This window comes from Marmota monax, unplaced genomic scaffold (genome assembly GCF_021218885.2).
Source record: "Marmota monax isolate L192 unplaced genomic scaffold, Marmota_monax_Labrador192_F-V1.1 WCK01_AAM20220418_F8-fsc00016, whole genome shotgun sequence".
Taxonomy (NCBI): domain Eukaryota; kingdom Metazoa; phylum Chordata; class Mammalia; order Rodentia; family Sciuridae; genus Marmota; species Marmota monax.
In genome coordinates this window covers 149,582-168,929 of record NW_026695209.1, presented here as the reverse complement: position 1 = coordinate 168,929, position 19,348 = coordinate 149,582, and the positions used below count along the sequence as shown (strand labels likewise).

At 37.4% G+C, this 19,348-nt stretch overlaps 1 protein-coding gene across 1 annotated transcript in view; it reads right to left on the bottom strand.

Moving 5' to 3' along the window:
* The window catches only part of Grik1 (glutamate ionotropic receptor kainate type subunit 1), a 139,806-nt gene that overhangs the window by 35,488 nt on the left and 84,970 nt on the right, over positions 1-19,348 (bottom strand). The window contains exon 7 of the mRNA XM_046430577.2: positions 3,997-4,104. Coding sequence (XP_046286533.1) covers positions 3,997-4,104 — 108 coding nt within the window. The remainder of the gene's footprint in view (positions 1-3,996; positions 4,105-19,348) is intronic.

The window sequence follows — 19,348 nt, the reverse complement described above, 5'->3', positions numbered from 1 at the left end:
GAAAGAATTTCAGGTGAACTATTCCAAGATGGGAGTGCCAGAATAGCTTTTGGAATTTAAATATGATGGCGGCAAATCCTTGTCTTTTCAGATGGAGTCTTCTTGGCAGAGTGCAGTATGTCTGAATGAGTCCCTCTGCTAGAGTCCTGGATATTGTGAATTGCTGAAAAAACAGTCATAACACAAAACAGCACACCACAGCATAGACAGCTGATGGGGTGGGCAATGAGGGGGCATTGGGAAGGATGAAGACTACTATGGGTGTGGACGAGCAAGGTCAAGAGGTTACATCCCTGGGATGTGGCATGGATATTGCAGTTTAGTGGCAAAAAGAGGACATTCCCCCTCCCCTGTGTACAATTGCAGAGCTTGGATTCCATTCCCTAGGGTACTTGGTGTGGATTAATTCAACATTGCATAAGTGCCTGGAGTCTCCAGTTGGATTAGTGTAATCAGTTGCTTTCTGGGTGTCAGTTAGGGTCATCTGTTCACTAGCAATGAGGAAACTAGTTCAACTTCTCTATGCCTTTAGTAGTCTGGTTCATTGAAGATTAGAACAAGGTCATTAAATGCATGCTTTTTAAAACTTAAAAGGGGGAAACTTTCAAGCTGAATACTATCTGCTGAATGCTAACAGGAGAGAGAAAAGTTTTTGGCTACAGGGAGAAACTGCTTATGCTTTCTGTGACTCAGCTGATAATTTGAAAGATGAAAGTGAACCTGACAAACTCTTTAAGTTGAATAACTTGAAGTAATTTAAGATCCATCCATCAGTCAACAGATTTTCAGCAAGTAGTTTTAAGGCAACAGGTGGAAGGGAGAAGAAAGAAGGAAAGACAGTGCAGTGCTTGCCTAGCCCCGGGATGTTTTTCCATTCTGAATGTTTTTAATGGCTAACATTTGCTTATATAAATCTAGGCACATTCACTGGCAGCATGATACTGTACCATAAACTATGAAGTAGTAGGTATTATTATTTATAAGATAATCTCATTTCCTTTCCAAAGTTTATAATGCTTTTGTCCTCTGGAAACTAGTTCTAAAATAAATTGCAAGACAATATGCCATGACATAGATATCTTGCAAAACAAAGCTCGTTCTACGAATGAGGAATTTCTGAAAATGGCTCATATTTTGTGGTGGTGACATTCAAGGAGATGTCCCAGCCTTCTGAGGATGGAGGCTACCTAATCAGTCAGATGGATCTAATCTATTGTTGTTTTTATTCCCTTTAGGGGAAATATTTAGTGATATGAGAAGTAATATAAATGGGCCAATGTTTGCTTCAGTTGAAGCTACCTGTTTTCTATCCTAACAGCTGCAAATCCTGCCTGGGAGGAACAGAAATAATCTAGGGAAAGTTATTTAGCCCTTCATTATTTAATCCATCACAAGTCAGTCTTAACTTATGAATAATGTTGGGCAAGAATATATTCAATCACCCCCTTCTCCCTTTATATAGAATATCACCTCTAAACTGCAATGCAAAGCTACTAGTCTGGCACAAGTGGAGGGTGCAGGTTTTTCCATGGGTGTTCCCCATCCCACCCCAGGTTTCCTGCAGTTTTTATCCGAGTACAAACCTTCTTCCACACTTTAAACAAGTGCTTAGACACTTCGCCAGCAGCCTTGGTTTACAGAGGAAAAAATAAAAATAGCACTGAATTAAAATGGAGCATAGAACCCAAAAGGAACTTGGCGTACAAATGTTAAGTGTTCACATTCTCTACCTGTCGTTTGGAATTTTGCATCTTAATTCAATATTAAGCCTGATAATGGGTACAGTAATGAGAGGAATCAAAACTTGGGTTTTCCAGAAGTTACTGTGTGGTAAGACTCAATTTTTACTTTTCCTTTCACATGCAAAAAAAAAAAAAGACAAAGCACTTTTTAAAATATACACAGTTATCTATGCTGCAGCGTTAAAGTATCTCCCTTGTTTAAAAAAGATTTGCTGAAGGTATTTGTAATTAAATTAGTGGGTCACACATGTACACACACACACACACACACACACACTATTCCTAAGCTACACAAGAGAGCATACTTTGAGATTCATTCTTTGGCGATGGGTTTCCAGACAGCAGAAACTTGAGTATAAGTGAGAAATGGGCTTTTTCTAATAATTTTCCTTGTGGACCCTGAGAGAGGCTGACATGGAAAGATTGGACATGTCCTCTCCCGGCTCCTGAGAGAGATATGTTGGCTTCCCCCATTGCCTTAAGGCCCAATCAGACTTTGCAGGAATTGAGCCCATGTCACCTGAAGAAAGAAAAGTTATCGCAAACAGTGATGAGATAAGAAACAAACAGAAATACTTTCATCTAATTCCATTTTGCCTGTGATGGAAAAACACCAATAGAATGTGCATAATATTGCAGAGTCTAGATAGCTGCAAAGGCATAACAATAGCTCCATCTACTTCATCACCCAGCTGAGCCCAAAAGATGTTTCCTGAACAGCTTGTCTTCCTCCCTTAGTGCTGAACATTTGGAAGAAAGAAGGGGAGAAAAGGGGGCGTGCCTAGAGAAGCAGACATTTTCTTTAAAAAAAAATTATAGGTTTTTAGATCAAAGGGAGTATTCCTTTCTTTTGCTTCCTCCAGCCTGAATCCCACACGTCGTTGTGGAGGCTGGGTGGATGCCCCATGCTATTAAATCAGCAGAGGAGCAGATCAGCATGAAGCAGAAGGCAGAAAGAGGGAGACAGCAGCATTTTTGACGTGGGGAATGTGCATGTAGATATGTACTCTCAAAACTGGAAACTAATTATTTTCCTCAAATACTTCAACATCAGTGGTAAGCTTCTACTGCATTTAACCAATTAATGCTAGTTGTGTGGGGGAAGGGTTGTTAGGATCTGCAAAAAATAAAGAAAAAAAAGGTACCTCAGTTAACAACAGAAATAAAGTAGAAATGAAAACACCTCAATAAAAAAAAATTAACCCGACTATTTAAAACTAAGTAATCAATCTATTGCTTTCAAGGACACTCTTATACTAAGCACACCATCTTGTTCATGACCATAAAAATGTTATAGAATTTTGATGCTCAGATGATTTTTGTGGTGTTCAAAATTTTTTTCCTTATGATCCTAAAGGGAAAAATCTTCAAAATTTACATGTTAATTTCAATTTCTAGTCATTGATACACGCAATATGAATAAGTTGATATAGTTGATATAATAAAATATACTGAGTAGCCAAATTATTTCCCCACAAGATAAGGTCTCACTTGACTAGGCTGATCTAAAACTTGAGGTCCTCCTGCCTAACATTCTGAATAGCTAGGATTACAGGTGTGTGTGTGTGTGTGTGTGTGTGTGTGTGTGTGTGTTGTGGGGCAGTGGGGGGAGAGGGAGTGACAATTACTAGCTGGAATTTTTTCATCATTAATAACTAAATAGTTTACATTTTTGTTACCCTACATACTAACTACAATAAAGCTTTAAACTTTGGGATTGACAGTTACAACTAAAATAACCTTTAAAGTAAGAATCCAACATTAAAATTAATTCTTTTTAGCATTTGTCCTAAAGTTAAGAATGCAAAGTTAATTTGCATCAGTAAGCATCTTCTATTTTATTCCAATCCTCTGTCACCAATCTTAAAATAGAATGCAGTTAAAATAAATGTCTGAGAAACCCTTGGATGCCATTCCATGATAACTCATTGACAGCTTCTGACTTCCCAAGTCTAGAAACAATCTCTAAAAACCTTTGAGAAATGGGCCAAGTCACAACTACCCATAGAGTAATATATAGTAAGTATGCATACTTGCTATATAAACCAAGCACTGATAAACATTGACTAGCATTGCTATTAACAGCACATGTATGATGCATAAGTATATCAATGTCTATCTGCAGATTATTCAGAGAAGCACCTTTCATTCCCCCTCTCATCTGCACAATGTATCAAAAATGCTTGTGCAGTGCTCTTTAGTCATTAATTTATTTAATTCATCAATGTATTTATTTGTTAATGGAGAAGATTACCTTTTCAGTTCCTTCCTCTTTGAGACTAATGATGTCCAGATCAAAATCCTTCCGTAGGCCATCGGTCTTATTGAAAGTGATTCGTCCAGTCAATCCATCCCACCGAGCCTGTAGACAAAAGGCATGTGGCGTTACCACTTAACATAGAGTGATCTTAGGACCAAACAAACTGCAAAGCCTCAAGTTCACTGCAGCATCCAGTCATTCATCTTCGTTACACTGTTGCAAATTACGGCATTGGCCCAGTGACAAAAACCAGAAAGTGTCACCATTTTATTGGCACTCACTTATTTTGTCATTCCTAACATCCTAACACCAGTCAAACCTGTAAGGGTGGCAACCAAAATGGGCAGCATGAAAAAAAAAATTACTGCATCACAGTCTGCAGGTGGAGTAAGAAAAGACTTGGAGATCATGATATTTCATTTTCCAAGGTCAATTCAAGCCCCCTTCCAGCTACTGCCAAGGGAAAGTGCCTCCTCCTGTTTCTCTGTGAAAAAGACATAGACCAACATGCATTATTGTACGTGCAGGGTGTTTGTAATCTAAATGGCTGTCTAATGTAATTTGGGCATTGTAGTTTCCTATGCGACAGATTTTCACAGACTTGGTGGATTAAAACCACAGAAATTTATTCTTCCATAGTTCTGGGTGAAATCCATGTCATCAGAGCTGTGGCCTCTCTGGAGTCTCTAGGGGATACTGGTCCTTGTCTTTTCCTGCCTTTGGTGGCTGCCAGCCCTGCCTTGTAGTCACATTACTCCAAGTTCCGCCTCTGTGAATTCATTGCCTCCCACTCTTCTGTTTGTATGAAACCCCCCTCTGCTTCTCTAAGGACACCTGTGATTGCATTTAGAGCTTGTGGATATAATCCAAGATAATCCACTCACCTCAAATCCTTAATTTAATCATATATGCAGAATCTTTTGTGTGTAAGGGAATACAGGGATTAAGACTTGGGTATCCTTTAAGGGAGACCCTATTCTACCAACCGCATGGATCAACATCATGTTAGGAATTAAAAATCACAGTTGTATACCCTTCATAGAACTCACGTTGTAAATTTTTGGTGGTTTCATTCAATAAAAAAAGTGGCTCTTTGAGCTCATTTGGTCATTTTTGGGATCCTAGTTATTTGAGTTTTGCTTATAAATGGGGATAAAGTAAATATATATTTGTTTTTCTCCCTTTTAACTTCATGAAATTCATCAGACAGTTGTAAAATGTAGAGGTCCTAAAGAATTATACTTATATTTTCAGTTGTTTACATCATATGCACTTACTGAATGTATTTACTCATTTGGCCAAGAGAGGTAGGTGGTATGTGGAAAGAACACAAGTTGTGTACACAACTATGGGTTTGAATCTAGGGATCATGACTCCAGTTAAGTCACTTAACCTGAATCCAGTTTATCTTGAACTTCAATGTTCAATCCAGGCAAAGATTTTGCGAGAATTAAATGGAACTTAATACAACAAATAATACAATTAAAACATTTAAAATTTTAAGAATTATTATTTTTTTTTACCACTAACTTGCTTCTCTATACTTTCATAACTCTAGAGTTTGGATATTACCTACGTGTGAAGACTCATGTATCTGCTCTATATTGGTCTCTACTGTATTTCATTATGCAAATCACTGTCAGATTCATTGTCCCAAAATGCAATTTTCATATTCATGCTAACTTCCCCAGTATATAAACTATATTATGGATTCATGACACCTGCAAATCAGTCTGAACCTTGACTTTCCATTGGAGGTTGTGATGATTAATTTTATGGGAACTTAACAGGGTCATAGGATCCCTAGATATTTAGTTAAATATTATTTCTTGGTGTGTCTGTGAGGGTATTTGCAGAAGAGATTAGTGTTTGAATTGGTAGACTGAATAAAGCATATTTCCCCCAATGTGGGTGGGCACCCCCCAATGCAGTGAGGTCCTAGGTAGAACAAGACAACAGAAGAATCATCCTCTGCCTGGCTGTTGGAGCTAGAACATCAGTCTGCTTTCAAACTGGAATTCATCTTACTGGGTTCCTGGTTCTCCAGCTTTCAGCCTTGAACTGAAACTACATCACCAGTTCTCCTGTGTCTCCAGCTTGCCCATGGCAGATTCTCGGACTTCTCAGCCTCCATGATTGTGTGAGCCAATTTCATTTAACAGATCTTTTTATATGTATTTATATATTCTAGTGATTTGTTTCTCTGAAGAATGTCATATAAGATAGAGGTCTTTCAAAATTTTGCCTTACTTACCTCTCCAGAATTTTCTAATTTGTTTCAAAACCAAATTATACCAATTAGCAAATTTTATTTTTCTATCTTCTTTGAGCTCGCTCTCTCTCTCTCTCTCTCTCTCAATTTACAATTTCTTGATTTATAATTCCATCTAAAAATAGTGCAAATGCCCACGACTTGGAATCACGAAACCAAGTTTAGTCTTAAAGCCATGATGAGGTTGTGTGACCTTGACTGAGTTGTTTTTCTCTTCTTCATGCCACAGAGGAATGTTATATTAAGTGAATAAGATGGTAATTCCAAAAAAGTAAAGGAGTTCCCACAAAGATATTTAATGTAAAATTGGCCATCCTTTGTTGAGCACCTGTGATCTGCATTGCCATCCTCATATTCTCAGGTAAAACATACTGCTCTCTGGTTGGGGAAAAAAGAGTTAGATTGATGTTTTCTCTCCCATCACTATTAATTCATTTGGAAGATATTTATGTATTGAGCATCTTCTCTGTGTGAGGGGCTTTGCTGAGAATACAGCAACTAGCAGTTTATCAGTTAGTAAGAACAAGCACATTAACAAATTATAACAGAAGGCCAGGAGTGTGAGGAAGAAGACTTGCAAAGAGTATTGAAGAAAGAAACAAGAAGAAAAAGCACTTATTTCAGCTACAGGGAAAGAAAAAAAAAACAGCAAAAGATTCCTGTGGGCAAGGATACCTGGGCTCTCAAAGGATGTGATGTTGGCCAAGCGAAGATTCCTAGCCTGGGTAAAAGTATAAAATGAAGACTCAACTTTTAAGTTTGCCTGGGTCTACAATGCAGGGTAAGGGATGGCGAGAAATGAGCCTGGGAGGGATTCATAACATAAAGGTGTTATGAATCATTCTCGTTTGCTTGGACATTGCTCTGTAGACATGTGGGAATCACTGGAGTGTTTTAAGCATAGAAGTGTCATGCTCAGATGTGCATTATAGGGAGAACACTTTAGCAGAATTAGGGAGGATAAATTGGAGATGGTCAAGAGGATAATCAGGGTGTTAGCAGGTGGTTCTCATAGAATAAAATTTATAGAACCAAATTCATACGCCCACATATGAACAGAGGAACAGGCACAACTCTTCATCTCCCTGTTCCACTATCTTGCAGTAGAATTATTCTGCAGCCAGAATGGGCAGAGTTTAGAATTGAAGAAGTCAACCTGAATGTCAAGAACCAACAATATTTACTAGTACATTTTCTGGTTATCATTTGGATACAATAGATATCACAACATAAATACAATCCTGGAAGTTAAATTAATGTCAGGAAATGAGACATAGGCAAGAAAATGCTATAATATTCTCATCCAAGCAGTCTAGATGGTGAACTGGATGGAAGCTGTCCAAGTGCCATAGCACACAGAGAGATTTGCCTTTTTGGATCCTAGGACTTAGTCCCTAGAGTTCATTTCCAAGGGGAGCCTATCACATTGAACACTACCATTAGCTTTAGAAATGAGATGACATGTCTTTATGGTCAGCAGTAGCACCTGTGATTACACTGGCTGAGACAAGGGAAGCAAGTCTCTGTGGTAAGATAAAAACCATCAGTGACGCATATGCAAGCAGGGAGTGTCCTCTTGTGCATATTTAGGAGCCTCCCTGTATCTTTTCCCACCCCATCAAATCCCAATTTTAGTCTTTGGACTTTGGTTACCCCCTTCTTATTTTGTAAGCCAAAGCCGGCTTTGTGGATTGATGGGTTAAATCAAAGCTGCAAAAATAAGCTGCTATATTAGGATTACAGCAAGTGCCTGATTGCCAAGAGAAATTTGTCTGTCTTTGGATCAGTAGAAATCTCTACCACATTAGGGGTCTTGATGAAATCATTTTCTGGCACTTTCTTCACACTTGTGAGCAATGTGCAGCTCTAACACCCATCCTGATCTGTTTGGAAAGAGACAGTTAGATTCATTAGGTTCTACAAGATTTTTAGAAAGCTTTTTTCTAAAAGCAACTTCTCTTTTATGGAGGTCAATTTTGTACATTGTCCAGAATTTATGAGGCTCTCTGAAAATGTACAGAATTGGAAGCTTTTTTGTCTTGAAGTAGCAGATAGCTCATAGCAGGGTTTTTAAACACAGTTCTGAAATCCAATATCATTTCCATGAAGTGTATCTATTGTGCCCCTTTGTTTGTATTCTGTTGTATTGGTTTTATTCTTGAACTTTGTGTTCTAATCCCTGGTTCAGAGTAATTCCTACTTCTTGCTTTCCTTCTTGCTCATCCAAGTGGCAAAAATGTTCCCTTTTCATGCTCTGACAATACTTTCTTCCCTGCCTCAAATATCTACAAAGACACCCTGCCTGATTCTTTGCTGAACTGTACTGTTTGATCTTCAAAGTCAAGTTTCCTTATTGCCACAACTTCCCGTATTTTCTTGCCACCACCTGTCCCTAAACAAGTTCCATTTCTATATACATTCTTTGTTTACTTGCAAAGTAATTGTTGATAACTATTTCCCAATTACCATCCAAACTATTGATTACAATGACTAATTTCTAGACATGATAAATAAGATCCATAAGGACTCCATTTTCTGGGACAAGGCTGAAACATATACAATTTATATAATGATATATAATTCTATTATTCATAATTACAATTTGTTTGCCTCGTGTGGAAACATTTGCAGAGCGGACAATTATAGTACACTGAACTCAAAACAATACTTAAACAGTTGTCCCTATTTTAGGAAATAGCTTTAATATCTACCCTGTTGGGCTTCTTGACAGTAATTGCTTAATAGCAACTAAATTAAATGGTAGGACTTTTTTTTTCTCTTATTGGATACACTCTTTAATGGACAAAAAATTGGAATCAAGAGGTGGAAGAAGACACATGCTTTTTTCATATTTCTTTTCAAGTCACATCTATAACTGTTTAGAGTTTGTCTTACCAAAATTTCCAAATACACTCACACACTGAGTCAATTTTGTGCATCATTTAAACTTAGAAACGTTTTTCTTCCCTCTGGTCCTGCAGTAAACCTGGGTGATGGAATTCATTTCTTCTGAATCTCTGTTTCTGTTCTCTTTTCCCTTCTCTCTCTCTTTTCCTTTTCCTCCCCTTCTCTACTTTTTTTCTTTTCTTCTGATTATATTTCAGTTATGATTTTTGGTCTGCCAGTTCAACAATGACTTGCCAAACTCATAGCTTTAGTCACTTCTGCTCCATGCCTGGGTGCAGGAGTCTATGCCTGCTCTCAGATCACTGGCTATCTCCACTGCCTGGTCTGGAGAGCTCTGTGTGTCTCAGAAGCCCTGGTTTGGGCCACAACCAAGTGTACAGACTAGTGGGTATTTGAATGCTAGGCCAGTCTCAAGAGCATGGTCGGAAGGCCCCGCTGTATGAAAGTCTGGCGTGTACACGGCTCATAAGTCTTTTTCCACTGGGAGCTGTGATGATGGGCTGAGGTTGAAGAACTAAGCTGCAATACTCAGTGACTGTGCCACATCTGGAAATGGAAAACAGCCTTTTCACCCCATTGTGTGAGCGTGCAATATACTCCTACCTCAGAAGCTATTAATACAGCAGACAGTAAAACCTGACAAATTAAAGATCTACTGTTTTTACAGTTGACATATTTGATTGCTTATGTCAATATTTCCAGGATTCACATGATATAGAGAAATTGAAATTTTAATACATTATTTGTTATACTTGAAAAAAATTGTTATCTCAGAAGAAATTGTTATCTGAGAAGCATTTTTGTGTGAAAACACAAGTTCATGCAACCCAAGTACATTTTTTTTACCTATATTTAATTGATTTTTAAACATTGCCTTAAAAACCCATTATCTGCCTTTCCCCTAATTTTATCAGTGTGAATTATTTCAAGTACACATTTGTTTACATATTTGCTTTTTGTTTCCTGATTAAAGAGGCCAATAAATCTAAATTTCCTAAATTTATTGTGCTGATTCGCTGATTAGATAAGCTAGCATTGCCACATAAGGTTTAAAATGAAGATATAAAATTTTGTATGTAATTGTATTAAATTAGAATCCTAATTTTTACATCAAAAGAAATTATGCTTTGTGATATATCAATTTAAACTTAATTTCCAATTAAGTTTAAGGAAACTATCACTAAATCAAGTTATTTTATAGATAATCTTTGGATATTTAGAAAGTTTCTTCGTAAGAGATAATGTTGATATATTGCTTATCATATGTGTGTTTATCTTTATATATGCATTCAGTAATCAAATATATCATTACTTTTTTAGATAAACTATATTCTTGGGTAATGATAATGAACATGTTTATTTTTGTTGCTAAGAAAAGTGTTCAAAAGAATATGTTCTTATATAGAGTTCTATCATGTGCTTATGTGTTAAAGGTAATGAGCTATACTTATGTTTACAAGGTGAAAAAAATGTTCTTAATTATGAAAAAGTATAGGTAATGGAAAAACACTAGTGCGCCTAATATATAATATTTGGGGAAACTGAATTTCATTTGCTTTAGAGTGTGAGATCAGTACATGAGCAAAGATTGTATTGAAATCTTGGGAAAGATTACTTAGATTTGATGGAATTACTAATAAGATACATATTTTAAGTATTGTGAATCCTTTCTAAGTACTAATTAATGCAAAACTAGAGTTTTTTTTTTTCTCTTTTAAGATGATAACTTCTAGAGTACTTAGTCTACTCTTAACAAGAACACTTAAAAATTTATAGTTTACCTTCTATGTAACCTGCTCAGACAGACTTTCCATTCCCATGTACAAGTGGTTTCTGCTTTAGCCTGATATTTGTCTGAGGATTTTTCTATAAGCTACAGTCTGGAAACTGAACCTTTGTCAAAGTGTGGCAGTCTCACCGCCTCATGGAAAGATGGCACCACGTGCCCTTACCAGTTGGTACTTTAAGAGTCATTGGCATAGACTTTGGAGCTTAAGGTAACATCATTTAGACAACTGATGCTACAAAATATATAGTATATATGCTATATACTATAATGACTATTCTGATACACCAGTATTGTTATATTTGGGAACAACTTTCATTTTTTGAGTACAGCAGACATACCATTAAAAAACAAACATTCAAATGTGGAATTAAGGTACAGAAATCTCAGGAAACAGCTTTTTTTTTTAAAAAAAAATTGTTCTATGGTTTATAAGATACAGATATTTACAGGTGATAAGCAAAGTTCTTTCCTGGAAAGTCAGGAAATCTACCAGATATTGGCACTTCTGCAAGAGTTAAACTCACCAAAATGTACAGATACCGTAGAAAAATACCAGGCAGATGAATTTCTCTTCCCTTCCCTTACCTTCTCTTCTCTCTTCTCCTTTTCTCTCCTTTCTGTCTTTCTTTCTCTGGGTACTGGGGACTGAACCCAAAGACCCCTGAACTACTTCCCCAGCCCTTTTTATTTTATTTTGTGGCAGGGTTTTGATAAGTTGCCCAGGCTGGCCTTGAACTAGCTATCCTCTTGCCTCAGTCTCCTGACTTCAGGATTATAGGCGTGCACCACTGCGCCTAGCTTGCATTTCCTGAATGTAGTTTCTTAGCTATTGTGTTAGGGTGAATGACACCTTTCCCACTCCCAGTGTCCATGTGTTCATCACTGAACCTAGGATGTGGCAAAAAGCACTATGCAGATGTGATCAGGTTCAGGAATTATGGGGGAGGCAATGTCATCACAGGGGCCCAGGAGGCGTGAGATAGACAGAAGGTGAGATGAGGACAGAAGCAGAGGACAGAGGGGAGAACTGGAAGATGCTACCTGGCTGCTTTGGAGAGAAAGGAAAGGACCTATGGGCAAGGATCACGGAAGGCCTCCGAGATCTGAGAATAGCAAAGGAAGTGACTTTTCCTTAGAACCTCCAGAAGGAATTGGCTCTGCCAGCACCTTGACTTTGTCCCCATGATGTCTGTGTTAGAGTTCTGACCTCCAGAACTGTCAGAGATTTGTGTTGTATTACATTTGTGTTGTATTGCACCACAGAGTTTGTGGTATTTTATTTAAGTAGTAATAGGTAATTAATACAACTTGGAATAAAAAACCACTAAGAACATCCAAAACACACCTGGAAAAAAAGAGGCTTTTAAGAATACAACCCAGAAAGTCCTTTCAAAATTTCCAGTAAGTTAATTTTCTGGCCTTAGTAGTGGCTTAAAACAGTAGCTCTGATTTGCCTTCCAAAGAGGCTTATGTAGTTAATTAACATCTTTTACTGCCCCCATGTAAATTAATCACGTCCAAACACACAGACAATAGGCTCCTTATAATATGAATAATCTTTCCAGACTATTTATGATACAACAGGGGACTGTAGAAAAAATTATATAAAACTTGGAAATAAAATAAAAGAATGACTGTATGTTCTTTAAAGTCATATGGGATCATTGTCTAAGAGGCCCATCTGGGAATGATTTAAATCTCTAGGGTATTGTGCTTTTATTTGTTTCACTATTTTCTACTGTTTAGGGTCAAGACTCTGAAATTGCATATTAACTTATAGACTTTTGTCCAAAAGAGATTCAAGTAATTCATTTCTGCTACAAAAGATGACCTCAGAGGTTATGGCTTTATTGCCCTGTAGGTCATAATCAGTTTTGTCTTTAATTCAGCATCTGTATTTCAGCTACTATATAACCATTATTCCTTTAATTCTTTGAACCAGTTTTAGTGTCCAGAAGTTTCAGTCATTATGGCGTTAATGGCATTTTGGGGACATTTTTACTTTTAATTTTCAGGATAGTCATGTTGACAACTTCATGAAATTATATATTGGCAAATGCAAAGCAAAGGCATGTATTATTGCCTTGATCCATAGAACAACCAGATAAGGTGAGAATGGAGACTCTACGGTTAGTAAAATACCCCAGAGGGAATCAGGTCCAGATGCTTCTCACAATCTTCCTCCTTCACCATGTTCCATTCCCATGGATGGATAAGGTCACACCAAAGAAACAAGTGTGGGTTAATGTTTCCTATTTTACATCTTAACTGTGGATTGCACATGGATCTTGAGAACATTTTCAAGCCAAAAATAAAAGAGAAAATCAATGAAAAAATTTGAATCATCACTGAGATCCAGACAGTTCATCAGCCTGACTTGCTCAAATTGACCTGTCTTAGATCTGCAGGGTTTCATCAGAGAGACAGAACTCCTTCACTCTGGCTTCCACATTCCATTTATCAATTTCCTTGCTTTATCTGGCACAGAGCAGCCTGTCCTGAAAATCAAAGTCACCCTGGATTATCTGGGTGGTCCCAGGGTATCACAGGGCTGGAAAATGCTGATAGCAGGAGTAGAGACAAAGGAAGCTCTTCTGGGCAGCCCCCTCCATTAGGAGAACTGGAATTAAGGCACAATATCCCAGCTGTCATGAGAATTCTGGGTAAAGGACTTTCTGGCGGAAGTGTCTAAACGCTTGACTTTATGCTAGTTTGGTTGAAATAGCTCTAATTTTCCAGCTAGAAAACTGCCTTTCAAAGCCCTTCATAACCTCATTCTGTTTGCCATCCACTGGATTAAATGGGTCCTAGGATGGTCATACTTTCTGCGATTTCTGTTTTGAATTACCTGTGTATTCCTGCTCTAAAACTTTTTACCATGAACATTGGTGACTTCTGCTAACTTAAAATTTAATTGTAAGACTACAAATTGTGTGTTAAAGTCCTTTATCTCCAGTCACACAAGTCTCCTTCCATTGAAACTTCTTTATTTCCCCAATTCTCTATTTTCCTCTCATTTTTAAAAACCAGTTCAAAATAACTTATTTTCTGTTCTGAGATATTAATAATGCCTTTTTCTAAGGCAGGTTGCATAGCAATATATGACAGAATCATTGTGTGGTTTAAAAAGCTATATGGAAAATATAAAACTTTCAGTTAAAACAGGAAGATTTAATAAAATAATAAATTGATGTGCTTCTATTGATCCAACTAAAAAAAAATTACATTGCCTTCAAAAGTTAAAAAATACTAACAGGTAATCCTTTGATTTTCATACACTGTTTACAAATAAATTTTAGTCATAAGCCAGGCATTGTAAATGAGATATATATAATTCAATATAATGATAGCTAATTCTAATCATTATCAAGTTTTCAATGCCGAACATGGTGTCCCAGGAGAATTGGCTCTGAGATCAAATGATGTGAGTTCAAATTTTGTCTCTACCTTTGATTATCTTGGCGTGGAAAGAAGTCTGGGCCCTATTCTGTGTTACTCCATGATATAAACAACAACCGTCTGATTGGTGCAACCATAAGGCAGAAACCAATAAGTAACTTACATGTGCCAACTTACCAAACTAAATCAAGGAGTACTTGGATACTTGGATATCCCAAATCATACCAGGAACACCAGACATGGGAGCTATTAACCTTACCAGCTGCAACCTCCTCATTGGAAACCCATTAAAGAAAGAGACCCTCAATAATGGACTTGGGGTAACCTGCCCCCATTACCCGGTCACATGTTATGAGCCTTGCCCAGAAAAATTGCCACAGTAATGAACCTCCTAATCTCTGTCCTTGGGCTTGGGCAAAGTGTGATTTCTCCTACCATAGATGACCACACAAGGCCTTCTCCAAGATGACACTGTGAAACTGCCCTCTGTCCAGCCCCTGGCCTGAAATGAGTCCCTTCTTATGCTTTGAAAGCTCTGGTTCCTGAATAAGTTCTTTGGCTGGTTCCTGATCTTAGCTGACCTCCTACTGTGACTCTTTGCATTCATATCTACTCTCTACCTTTGCTCTCAGTTCAGCCTCCTGAACCCCAGTGGCTGATTTGACCCTTACTTAGGCTTTCCACAACACACACACACACACACACACACACACAATTGTGTGAAGTTATAATGTGTGACTTGAGACTTGAGTGTTATTTATACTAGACATTAAGTTTGGAATAAAAGAACTTATGCCTACCAGGTAATGCACAAATATTCAGTGAACTGTCACCAAAGTGGTGCGGCCTGTGAATTTGTCTAACAATTAATTCTGACATTGCAGATCGACACAAACATGTTTGATCTATGTTAATGACAGCTCATTTAGGACACTTGGTGACTCTGGGCAAGTTACTCAACTTATTTAATCTCTACTTGCAAAAATGAATATTGCTTTGCTTAGATGTTATAAAGGTAAAAAGATTTATTTCATCACAGCATCTAATAGAGTATTTCTAGAGTGGAAGCTCAGAAAAATCCAGTTCCCTTATTTTCATGCCCTACTGAAGATTTCCTTAACTCTCCACACAGATGCATGGTTACTCATAGACCAGGTTGCAATGAAATTTCCTCTATCTCAGTGCCTTTTCTCATGCTGCTTGCTGGTGAAAAACCAGCGGCCCTCCTACATCATCAATTATATTAATGAAGGGACTCTCACATTTTAAAGGAACATAAAACCTTGGGATATTTGAGATGGAAGCTAAGGATTTCCAGTTTTTACAAGCTCTTTTGTTCATTTTGGTGAAGAAAGTCCTTATACCATGCTAAGAGTCATTAAATTAGGGCTCAAAACTTTCCAGCTCCACAGAGCTTATATTTATTGCCTGTGTTTGCAGGATAACCCCAAGAAAGGAATTTGGGGATACAAAAAAAAAAAAAGAAAGAAAGAGAAACTCCTATCAGCCCTTGGAATTTAAGAAATGTCCATGTACCTTTGAAATGCAAAATAAACACTGTGAGGAACCTAGTTCATGTCCTTACCTGAAAAAAGTAACAGGTTGGGGACCATAGGCAAACACAGGGAAAATTATATAACTCTACCCTGAGTCAATCTCTAATCCAGCCCCTAGCTTCTGTTCTATAAACATTAACCCCTGAGACTAAGGGATTGCTGTTTCTCACTCCTGAGGAGGCCTACATTTTTCCTTGAATGTGTATCTGCTTTCCTTATGTAAGCCTGTCTGTATCTCTGACTGTCATATGTTGCAATTCTTTTCTGTTACATACGCCAAGGACCCCACTTGTCCTGAGTCAAGGTCACTCTCTCCCAAGACTCCTTAGGAAAAAATCCACCAAACACTTACCTATCAAGCATTACATCTGGTTTCAGCTACGAATGAGTTCACATTCTGATAATTCTGGAATTCTTTATTAATCCATCTTTATTTATCTATCACCTACCTATTAAATCTATCATTATCAATCTAATCTGTCATTTTTCCATTATTACATCTGTAATTATTGATCATCTCTTTAATCTATCATCTATGAAATCATCATCTCTACCTAATCTATCATTCACCTATTAAATCTATCATTATCTATCTAATCTTTCATCTGCCCATCTATTAAATCTATTGTTATCTATCTGTTTGCAGGGAACATTCAGTTGAGCAGTCAATGGTAGCACTGATAAAGGTTTTACAGAACTGGGAATGTAGCTGTGGCTAGGATGGCTAGCCATTTTTAGAAGAAGAGATTGAACTACCCAGTGAAGATAAGCAGGATTTGAAAAACTTTAAGACTCTTGCTGTGTTATTGAAGCAGTGAACTATTGCCATCATATTGTTGGGCATTGGATGGATCCTTACTTCTATAATCTAAGAGAGTCTTAGAAGTAATACAAAACCACTCTGGGACAATAGTTTTTATAGGCAAGGGATATATATTGCCTCATTTTACAGACTCTGGGTGCCCTGAAAAGATAGGTTTGTCTACAGTTCCTTGTGTCATAATTATTCCTGTGATCACTATGTTCTCACAGGTTCTCCTCTGGGCATCTGGGTACCAGTCGCGTGTATGGTCTCAAACCAATATTTTCCCCAGTATTATCTCAGTGGAGCACTAGCCAAGGACCCCACTTGTCCTGATAGTCTAGTTTCTATGACATGGCCATGAGAGTCCAAAGCACATTTACATTAATCTCCAGGAATTTTGTAATACTAATCATAAGCCCCTGTGTTTCAGACTCTTCATAAGAATATTTCCAGTAAATCATATTTTCAGTTGTCTAGAGAATAAAAACTCACCTCCATAACATTACTTTTTATGGTCATCCCTTGTGTTCCTTTCCATCCCCATTTATTGCCGTGTTCTATCCCAATGATGACTGTTTTAGTTAGCTTTTGTGTCACTGTGACCAAAATACCTGACAAGTATAACATGAAGGAGGAAAAATTTATTTTGGCTTATGGTTTCAGAGGTTCAGCCCATGGTGAGCTGAATCCATAGTTCTGGGGCTGAGGTGAGGCAGAACATGATGGCAGAGGGTGTCGTGGAGGAAAGATGCTCACTTCATGTCAGCCAGGAAACAAAGATAGCTCTGTTCACCAGGGACAAAATATAAATCCCAAAGGCATATCCCCAGTGACCTATTTCCTTCAACCAAACCCTACACTTAGAGTTTTCACCCAGTTAATCCTTATCAGTGGATTCATCCACTTATTAGATTACAGAACTCATAACCTAATCCTTTTACCTCTGAGCATTTTTGCATTATCTCACACGTGCTTTTGGAGGAAATCTCATATCTCAACGATAATAGCTACTATTCATGAACTTTGTGTTACAACCTTGTGACACCTCCCAAGATGCTCTTAATTTTTATAATTCATGAATTTGTTCCTTTTCCTGAAATTTCTTATAACACCTATTGCGAATCCTTACAAGGGCAAGGGGGGTATCTGTTTTGCACACTGATATATCTCAACCAACAAGGATAGAGCTTGGTGCCTAGAAGATACTCACTAAATACCTGTTGAATTAACATAAGAATCAAACAAGGTCAATTTGAAGGTCACCTCTTCTCTAAAACTGTTCTGAATCATTTCATTCAGAAAGTATAGTTTTTCATTCTAGGTTTTAATAGTATTTTACTAATATCTGATTATAGAGCACATCATAGCAGTCTTGTATTACAATTAATTGTGCATATTTCCTTCTGAATCGTGGTTTCCTTAAAAGATAGGTTGTGTGCATTCATCATTTCTCTTCAGGGCTTACCACTTCTCTTGCAAAGTTGCTGCATTCATGGATTATAGTAGCTGTGCTTAGTAATGCTAATTAAATTGAATTTCTGAGTAAGATATTCCAATAAGAGAAATTTAATTCTAAAATTTTGAAATATGCAAAAATGATGCACTTTCATCAGAAATTATTCTAAAACAAAATGAGCCTTTGTCTGCTAAACCTTCCAATGTCAGAGGTTTTGTGATTCTACTTGGACCATACTATGTCAGCTTTATGCCCAGCCTTGGTCCTTGTAACTTTGAATTTCCTGCAACTACCAAGACATCTATGAGTAGTGGATAGTCACTTTGCCCACAGGGCTTCCATGTCTTCTATAACATGAAGAGGTAGAACAGGAGAACCTTTGAGAGTTCACCATGCTATTCCTTGCTCTATTTAGTTTAGAAATTTGTTTCAATTCCCAGATTCATGCAAGCATCTGCTGCTTCAGAGCCCAACAGTCTTAGGACTACATCTCCAGCCTCATTGAAAGTTAGCTTTGAGCCTTTGAAAACATGGCTCATCTGGGGAGGAATGCCCCTTTCTCTAATGAATCAATAACACATAATGCTTGGAACCCTTATAACATGGAACAAAATTTCCCCGTTTTGCCTCTGTAGTAGCTCTGCTACTTTCAAGTTCAGGAGATCTGCTGAACCCATTTCTTGAGAGACATAGCATAGCTTTACCCATCAAGCAAATAAATTCAGTTTCTTAAAATATTATATATATATATATATATATATATATATATATATACACACACACACACACACATATATATACATATTTATGTGTGTATATATATATGTGTGTATACACACACATATGTATTTAGCTCTAGGGAATCTTTTGCCATATTGTGACAGTTTTTTATGGTTTGAATCTCAAGTGCATATGCCCATGAAACTTCTTAATTAACCCCTTTGCCACTGTGCCTATCCAAGCAAAGAGGAGGGAATGGGACTTGTTTAAAGCAATCTCGTGATATTTTGGCAGAACTGCTGAGCAGGCCCTTCAATTATGTTCTTCAAACATTACATTAAGCAATACTATTTCAACCCAAATACTTTTCAGCATTTATTTCCCCAAGATGAGGATTCTGAAATTCACTTGGTATCTGAAAAACTCTCGGTCAACTGAAGAA